Below are 9455 nucleotides of genomic sequence, written 5' to 3'. Positions count from 1 at the left end.
AGCTGCTCTGAAGTATTTGACAGAGTTATGGGTATGTGCCCTAAGCTCGAAAGACTTTGCGATGAGCGCTTCTATATATTATGACTTGGTTGTGGTGTAGTGGTTAGCAGTGCGCGCTACCATTCCGCAGGGCCTGGGTTCAACCCAAAATCAAAAAAATTAAAAATTTTCTAATAGGTCGCCCCTCGGTAGGCAATGGCAAACCTCCGAGTGTATTCTGCCATAAAAAAACAGTTTCTCATAAAAATACAATCGACGTAGGCAGTCGGCGTAAAACTAGGTCCGCTTTGTGTGGCAATATCAAGGTAAGCGCCAATCTATAGCTGTTCTTATATACAAATATAACTCAAGCACCAGGAAGTACATTTTCGAAGTTTGATTTTAATATATGTTTGCACTCAGCAAGGAAATACAAATTGTCCAAAAGTTAATAAGTAATTTAAAAATGTGGAAAACTACTTTATAGAGTTGAAAACCATGAACATTCTCCAAAACTCGCTGCCGTAATTTAAGTTGTTGTTATTGTAGGATTCGAACTGCAATATCTCCAGCGATCGGATCCGTGGACGATTGCGGTGTAGTTTGTGGTGCTGACAGCGGCGGTGATGGTGCTGGGAAGCAAATTGTCTTCTCAATTGTGACAACATTCGCCGGATGAATGGGATCGGTTTCATTAAATAGCCAAGGCATGCAGATTATGCCACCTGTGGGTGGCATATCTGGCGGCGCTGCAGTGGCTGTTGGCAGTTCAAATGTTAAGTTATCCACTTTAAGTGAACGAGCGATGTGAATTGGTGGGCTCTTGAATATGGCTTCCCGGGGTGATGAGGTAATGTCTTCCGCAAGCAGAGATTCGTTCAAAGGCGCCAATGACACAGCAAAGTCTGTCGGCCAGTAGTGAGTCTGATTTGTTGTGTTGTTGTTGTTTTTATTTGTAACAAAGTGACTTGTGGCGGCCGTATTGTTTTCTAAGTTCACTTTTGTGTTTATAGTTTGACCGTTGGTGGGTTGTTGCTCCTGATAGTGCTGATAGTAATGCTGATGATGATTACGGTGTGTAAGACTTCGACCAACAAGGTAGCCTAGTACGAAGTCCGCTGCATCTTTAATTGAATTTGAAAGGAAGAAATTTAATGAGTGTTTGTTTTAAATTTTTTTCTGTTCATATTTACCATCAGCGCTGCTCCGATACCGCGGAGGTTGTGCATAGTAAACCGAATTGGGTGGCATGCGTGCGATATGTGAGAATTGGCACCCAGCGTATTATAGTGAGTTGCACTCGAACCGTATCTACTCGAGCGAGGCTGTGTGTAAAATTGACTAAAGCTGTGATAGTTTGTATGCGATGCATCCCGGTATGGGTGTCTATTGTGACTGCTGCTGCTGCTACTGTGACTACTAAGACTTTTGTGACTGTTTCCCAACTTAAGATCGGTGTTGTGACCAGAAATCAGTGCCTTCGTGTATGAGGTATGTACTGGTGAGCCACTGACGACTTTACGGCGTGAGCTAGTCCCACTTGAGGAGCTGTGCTTCTTATGACTGCGTCTATAAAATGTAGTGCCGAATGAACCACCGCGTCCTCGGCCTCCGCGCGCTTCTGCCGCTAGCACCATAGTGGCTAGTGCAAAAATTACAAGAAGCCAAATTATTTTAAGCGACATTTTCATTCACTTTCTCTATTTAAATAAATAGGAATTTCCTTTTGTTTGAATGCAGCAAAAGTAAAATTGTCCATCTGCCGCTGCTGTGTACCTAACAGAGCGACGCTTCAAGCTTGACTACAGTGATTACTTGATTGAAGAAATGATAAAACTGAAATCGTATACTGAAGAATTTGAGCTACAGCTGGTTCATTATTTTTACTAGCTTTTTTTCAAAAATCAACGACTGTGTGTAGCGCGTTGACATCTTGAACTCGCAAGGCACATTATATCTATTAAGAACAATCTAAAAGTTATTATTGTTTTTGAACAACAAGAGCGTAAACTAATTTAAAGCTGTAAATGTGACACGCATATGAATGTATGGACATACTTACATACCTACATATGTGAGCTATGAAGCTAAATCTCTTTATCTTTGTTGTCACTTGGCGCAAATTTTATGGAATTAGATGAGTATCTGTGCCCGGTGGAAATGCTACAATAAGTTAATAACTCAATTTACATATCAGGCTGACAAATGACAGATAACATAGCACATGTCCGGCAAATGTGTTTTTGGACGAACGTCAGCAAGGTTTTGTAACGCTAAGAAGTCGTCAGGTCACGTTTGTGTGTTGCTCATTACGACTACCCGGTGGGTAGGAATAAATTGTAAAGTCCTTCAAATCACATAAAGCCCATAACTTAATTTTCACCATAGTAATAAATAAATTGCATTACGAAAATTAAATGTGGAAAATTGTCTTGGAAAATCTGACATATATACGAGAATCTGTAGATATTACACTAGCAGATACGCGGCGTGCTTGACTGGGCGTCAAGAGTATTTTTGGGTTGTTGCTCCCTTCCAAAACTCGTATGACCCCATTTATAAAAAATAAAATAGTTTTAAAAATATTTCCATACAAAATTTCTATTAAAAAGCATTTGAAGCCGTCATTACTTTTTATGAGTTTGAGTGCCAGTTAATATTGTTTTAAAGGTTTCTGGAAAGTATGCAAAATATCGACTTCCTCTATAGCTGGAGTAAATATGTTCGAGGGTTGCGCCCTATTTGAAAATTCAAATATTACTTGAATTAAGAGAGTTATGTAATTGGAATATATATACCGCAATATGGGTGTTAAGGATGCCAGACGTTTAATACGTTTGAAGTTTGAAAATATTTTTTAAAAGGTTGCCACCTGTTTCAAATTTCATTAAATTATTCACAAGTTATGTGTCAAACTGGAGAGTGTTTAGACATATTTATTTTGAATATGTAGAATTTTTTGAGGTGCTTGAAGAGGGTTGCCATACTCAGGTAAAAAAGGAAGAAAAAAAAATCAAAATTTGTACAAATAATTAGATAAGAAAAAAAGAAATACTTAACTTACCTGCGTACAAGCATTTTCAACGCGAATGCAATTCAACAAGGTGGGTTCGCAACTTCAGCTTTTTATCAATCATGGTTGTATTTTTGTGCATTTAAATTTTTAGCTTCTGGTAAATTCAGTGCTGCCACAGATTTAAATACTCCACGTTTTTTACTATCTCGGAGCAATTTTAGTTCAGAAAAAAAGCACTAAAAAAGGCACTAAATAATTTTTTTTGGTGTTTTAATTTTCAAAAAGTACTAAATCTAGTGCTTAAAGCACCAAGTTGGCAACCATGGCATTTTCTCCATATAAAAATAGATGTTGTTCACGCGTTATTTTTAGGAAAATGCGAAACACCCTTAACAAAAAAAATCTCATAAATCAACGGTAATTTTTAGAGACTTAAAACTTTCACTTTATTATACTAAACTTTAATGGGCTACAAAACTGCGTACTTTCTAAGAAATCGAATTGAAAAGTTGAAAATTTGTATTTGGTAATTATTTCCCGAGTTCTATATGATATTGAAAAAATCGGTTCCGCTGGTTTTTGCTGTAGAATGAGTTATATTTTTATAAAAAAAAAAAAAATTGTATAGAAAATAAATATGAAGAAAATCGTCAAAACTTCAGTGTGTTCATATTTTTGACGCTGACTGTATATGTAATTTCTGAATTATATTTGTAGGTATATTTGTTTAATTATTCCGATTTATTTTTTTTTCTTTCGGAACTTTGTAAGACTATGTGTTTTCTCGTTATTCGTCGTGTTTCTCGAGACATTTCGGATCTTATGTGTTTTATTTTTCGGTACTTTCTAGAATTTTTTTTTAGATTTCAGTATTCTTCGGCTCAACTTTTTTGTTTTCTCCTGCCACGGTTTGAGAATTTGCGAGTTTTAATGATTTTCAGTATTTTTTTGATTTTATCGTGATATTTCCGTACTTTTCCGTAGCACTTCCTAATTTCACCAATTTTTCGAAAATTCTCCATTATACGTATTTTATATATTCCAAAACAAAGAAAATGAAACTTTTTTAATTAATTTTTTTGATCGGTTTATAATCCTGAAAGTGTAAATTTGGCGTATTTTTGAAATAAATCTGCATATGATTCCAAATCCAGCAATTCTCATATTCTAATTAGCGACAATCTTAAGTACGAATATTAAAAAAAATATAAATTCAAGTTTTTCAACTACTCGAAATATACTACTACCTTTAGATACTTAAAAGTTTCATAATCTGTCTGAAAACGTGTTATCCAAAAAGTCCAATATTTGACAATAGTTTTTCGTCCGTAAAGCAACACAAATTTGTATTTTGTGTAAATGAGTAGAAGTCAAGGATACCTGGACAGACTACATATCTGCACTCATCTACTGAAGCTTCCGTTGTTGTTGTAGTCGTGGATGATGATGATGGAGGTGTTGTTGTCGGCGGCGGTGGTGGTGATGGAGCTGGGAAACAATCTGTTTTCTCAATAGTTACAATACGTTCCGGATGAGTGGGATCGGTTTCGTTAAATAGCCAAGGCATACAGATTATGCCATTAGCTGGTGACGCATCTGGCAACGCTGTAGTGGCCGCTGGTAGCTCAAACGTTAAGTTATTTGCTGTAAGCGTCTGAGCGATATGAATTGGTGGGCTCTTGAATATGGCATCTTGGTGCATTGGATGGATATTCTCAGGGAGTAGTGAACTGTTCAAGGGAGCCAAGAGTACTTCAACATCTGTAGGCCAGTAGTGAGTTTGATTTGTGCTGTTGATTTTACTTGCATCGACGACAGTTTGGTTTTTATTGCTTTCTGAATAGGATTTCGCATCTGTGAAGTCACTGCTGCCGGCTGGCTGTGGACTTTGAGAATGATGATGATAGTAATGGTGATGGGAATGACGATTTTGTTGGGAAAGACTATGCCCGATAAGGTAACCATTTATAAAATTGTCGGCATCTTATATACAAATTTAAAAAAGCTGCATTGAATTTTTATTTTTAATCGTATTTTTTCCTCATTCTTACCATTTGTATGACTGCTATACGTCGGAGGTTGCGCGTAGTAAACCGCTCTCGAAGGAATACCAGAAGGTTGCGCAACGTAGATATGGCCTGGTGGCAACTGATGACCGCCCCAAGTGTGGGATATGGGGGAATTTGCACCACGTGTATTGTGGTCAGCCGCTGCACTGAATCCATGCAAATTCCAGGTGTTCTTGTGAGTCTGCGAATTGGGGCGGTGCGGCTGTGTGTGGGATTGGCCATAACTGTGGTAGCTTGTATGCGGTGTATCGGTGTGCGAGTACTTGTGGTGGCGGCTGGAGCTACTGAAGATGCTGTGGTCGTTAGAGCTTTTAGGCCAACTAGAGCTGCTGTGACTGCTAGAGCTTTTAGGCCAACTAGAGCTCCTGTGACTGCTACTATGGCTACTACTATGACTACTTCGACTTCTGTGACTGCTTCGATGCCGCAATCGAAATTTTGCCAACTTTTTGTCAACTTTATGCCCCGAAGTTATTGACTTTATGAAGTTCGTATGGACGGCGGAGCCATTCACGACTTTACGGCGTATGCTGTTGGTACTTGGCGAGCCATGTTTCTTTTGATTGCGGCTATAAGCGGAAGATTCTATTGAACTGTGGCGAAATCGTCCTCCACGCGTTTCTACTACTAGCACAATAGTAGCCATTGTAAAAATTAGTAAAAGAAAATGTATTTTCAACAACATTCTTCAACAAAATTCTGGCCACCGCTCAACTTTTATTCGAATAAATTGAAATTTATTTTTGTTTCTAATACAGCGAAATTAATGTTGCCTAATTCCCGATTAAAACTTGACTAAAGCATCGAATTGAGTGCAGTTGTTTAAGTGAATATAGGACTGCACTTTGAAAATTATGACAGATTGTAGGGTATCAACATCTGAGATTCGGAATCTTATCTCTATGAAGTGGTGTTGGTGTTGGTTTTGAAAACCAAAAGCCTAAGTAAATATGGTGTGTGGATGAATTAATACATACATACGTACACATGTATTTACCTGAATATATCGCTAGCTCAGCGCGAAAATTTGCTAAGTCCGCTTTTTATGAAAACTCATATTTTGATACAGGAAGGAGACCAATTAAAAATACATGGTTTCCAATATATACATATATTCAATATATATATTTATATTCAATAAAAGGCAAGTTTGGTAAGTCCAAAGTTGATACATAAAATTCGCTAAGGAGAAAATAATATCTACGATTTCCTTCAATTAATATCTGACCCTTCTGATTCGTATACAATTTTGCTTTGCTTAAAAAAATTAATTGTAGAAAATGGCTTAACGAATTTTTTTAACTAACCACAGTCTTGCGAAAAACAGGGCCTTTGTAAGGCAATTGTCAATTCTGCCAACTTTATCTTGGAAGTTCACTTCTTCCCCCAATTTAAAAGATCTCTGCTGGTTTTTGAGCAATCATTTTTCTAAAAAAAAAATAGTTAGTTTTTCTTAAAAAAAAATAAAAAATAAAAACGAAAATTTTAAATTAAATTTAAATAAGAAGAAATTTAATTAAAAAAAAATATAAAATAATTTCCAAAAAATTAAATGTAAAAAATTTTTTCTTAATAAAAAGAAATATATTTAATTTTTTGCTTTAAAATTACTTGTTTAAAAAGAATGGTTTATCGAAACTTTATTTTAAGTGTATTTTTGTTAAAGTACGTTAGGAAAATTGAGGTTTCGCCTAAATACGCAGTTCTATTGAAAGAATGAGGTGGTGTACACAAGTTAGGTATGTTTGAGTCGACTTAATTAATTATTCATTTTGACCAAAAGATTATTGCGTTTCGTTTTTTATTTTTGATTTCATAAAAAATCCGGTTTTTGTATTTTCAAGCAAAAGTGCAATTATTTGTTCTTATCAATTCGAAAGAAATAAATGTTGTTGTAGGAGTCCATACATGTCTATATTGTGCATAACGATCTCAAAGCTTTATTGATTTCAAAAATAATACGAGGGCAATTTGAAAAGTCAGTGACTTTTTGAATAAAAGATATTTTTAATTAGCTCGATATATGTATTTATTTATTTCACAAATTTTAATTTTAATTTTTAATTTAAATAAAATTTTTTTCTATTCTTTCCAAATATGTAATATGTTTTCTGAAGTTCCTAAAAATAAGCGTTGTGTCAGTGATGGCCTCTTCATTCGACCCAATTTATGTATTTTTTCAATGATGACTAAACACGTCTGCGCTAGGGTGGTCTAAAAATGTATGTGAAAAAGTAAAGTCGTAATTTTAATTTTAATATACCCTTATTTTTTTATTTCGAATAAGAAAATAATAAAATTAGTTAGTGCTTAAAGCGCTTAAGGTTTTCCATGTACATATTTTATATGGGGAAAAAACAACTCTTCGACGATATAATGGTGTAGAATTCTTAAAAATCAATACTTTTCGATCGGAAAACTCTGTTTCTCTTCAGGAGATTCCCAATAATAATTGTTCCTTTAACTATTTTTTCTTAGTAGTTATATTTTATAAGCTCGCCAAAACCACCAGAAAATGCAATGGGGGATCAATAAAAAATATTTAGTATAAAAAAATGCTTAAATAAACATAATAACATTTGGATCTTAATATTGGGAGTCTCCTGAAGAGAACCACTGTTTTCCGATCGATAAATATTGATTTTCAAGAATTTTATACTATTTCTACGAAAAGCTGTTTTTTCCCCACATAAAATACATGGAAACCTTTTAGCGCTTTAAACACTCCCTATATTTTTTTTGATTTCAAAATAAAAAAATATGGGTATATTTTTTTCGGTATAGAACAATCCTAGGGGTGGCGGCATTAAAATTCCTGTACGACCACAACAGAACACTTCCTAACTATTAAAATTGTTGGTGCATAGTCCGTATAGTCTGTGCCTGGTTACGGTGATGGGGTTTTCAATGCAAAAAATAGTGCTTGATCAGCATGAAATTATCTTTTTTGCTTATTATCTGCTTGCTTAAAATATAGCAGTAGTCTACCAATCGATGGCGGTTGAAGGGAGGGGTATTGCGCTTAAAATAATTGCGCGGTAAATTCAAAAAGTCACTGACTTTTCAGGTTGCCCTCGTATAAGGTAGAAAGAACCGGTTGTCGTTTTTTAGCAGAAGCAACTTTGTTTACGAGGCAATCTTTACTTTAATTGCTTGCTAATCAAGTTAAAATATATGTTTGTTAGGGCGATTGATTGATTATTCAGAATTTTAATTAATGATAAAGTAAATAACTCAATTATTCGATTAATTGGAAATTATGATTACTCAAAAGTTCAGTTACTCGAGTAATCAAGATTTCGATTAAGCAAAAACAAAAATTTTTGAGTATGTTGCTTTATGATTAATCAACATTATGAGTAAAATTAGTAATCAACATTTCAAAGTACTCTTTACATATAAAGTAGTTGAAGTTCCTTGATACTTGAAAATAATGTTTCTGTTTTCAAAAATTAAAGTTAATTATTTTTTTTCATATACAGATGGTAAAAAGGAAAATAAAAATTTTCCAAAGCAAACTCTTTTAATAAGCAAAATTAATTTTTTTAAATAATCATATTTTGAGTAACTCGATTAATCAAAAAAACAAAATTATTCGATAAAAAAAATCAGTTTTACACTAATATGCTATATGTATGTGGGGTGTTCCATACCAAAACGGACGAGGTTCACACTTCATGTATTTGATTTGTTTCAAATTCTTAGGGTTGATGCATAGACATACATAAATAATAAATAAATATGAAATTTGAGCTGATTTATACATTTTTAAAAACTTTTCAGCACAGAAGCAAAATCAAATCGATTTAATAGTTTTCCAAATATCTCGAGAACGGGGCGAGGAAAAAATTAAAAAAAAAATCACTCATACACACATCAAAATTCTCTATGAAAAGAAATATTTTTAAAATTTTTTTTTCTTGAAAAAATTTTCACATACAAATTTTTTGATAAAAAAATCGTTTTTGAAAATATGCCATCTCAATAAAAATTTAAAAATATGACAATGGTAGCTCTGAGTATGCGCAATATTTTTACACCGAAGTTGAGTAAAATGACATTACAAATTTACAAATTTTTTAAATTTTTTTTTAGATTTTTCTTTGAGTATGCAGTCTTATAGCCCATTAAATTTTAGTATAATACAGTGCAAGTTTCAAGCGATTGCAAAACTGGCGTAATTTTTTTTATTTTCTTTGAAAACGGTTTTGCGCATTTTCTTCCATAAGAAAAAATTGCAAAAAGCAGTCAGCATAAAAAATATTAAAAATCAATTATGGGTTGACTTGATTAACCTTTGGAAGTTCTACGTTATACCAAACCTCAGAATACAATGCGTACACGGAAACCACATCAGATAGGTCTCACAAAAAGAAACTTTCAAACTTGAT

At 34.1% G+C, this 9455-nt stretch overlaps 2 protein-coding genes across 3 annotated transcripts; both read right to left on the bottom strand.

Moving 5' to 3' along the window:
* Nucleotides 1–361: 361 nt before the first annotated feature.
* Nucleotides 362–1801, bottom strand: LOC118755335. Its single transcript, XM_036490177.1, has 2 exons — nucleotides 1173–1801; nucleotides 362–1103 (listed from the first exon to the last, which is right to left on the bottom strand). The coding sequence occupies exons 1-2, from the start codon at nucleotides 1228–1230 to the stop codon at nucleotides 520–522; spliced, it is 642 nt and encodes a 213-aa protein (XP_036346070.1). The 5' UTR covers nucleotides 1231–1801; the 3' UTR covers nucleotides 362–519.
* A 2224-nt stretch (nucleotides 1802–4025) lies between these two features.
* On the bottom strand, nucleotides 4026–5915 carry LOC118755336 (filaggrin-2-like). 2 transcript variants are annotated; one of them, XM_036490179.1, is made up of 3 exons: nucleotides 5047–5915; nucleotides 4243–4978; nucleotides 4026–4177 (listed from the first exon to the last, which is right to left on the bottom strand). In XM_036490179.1, exons 1-2 carry the CDS (start codon nucleotides 5747–5749, stop codon nucleotides 4284–4286), a joined length of 1398 nt encoding a protein of 465 aa, XP_036346072.1. In that variant the 5' UTR covers nucleotides 5750–5915; the 3' UTR covers nucleotides 4026–4177; nucleotides 4243–4283. The 2 variants fall into 2 exon arrangements, with proteins under 2 accessions (XP_036346072.1, XP_036346071.1); XM_036490178.1 differs by having other exon boundaries at nucleotides 4026–4978.
* Nucleotides 5916–9455: the final 3540 nt, after the last annotated feature.

The sequence above is a fragment of the Rhagoletis pomonella genome, unplaced genomic scaffold, assembly GCF_013731165.1.
Source record: "Rhagoletis pomonella isolate Grant_MI unplaced genomic scaffold, Rhpom_1.0 Rhpom_scaffold_05969, whole genome shotgun sequence".
Classification (NCBI taxonomy): domain Eukaryota; kingdom Metazoa; phylum Arthropoda; class Insecta; order Diptera; family Tephritidae; genus Rhagoletis; species Rhagoletis pomonella.
The sequence above is the reverse complement of the archived record's forward strand: the minus strand, read 5'-3'. Positions and strand labels throughout refer to the sequence as shown.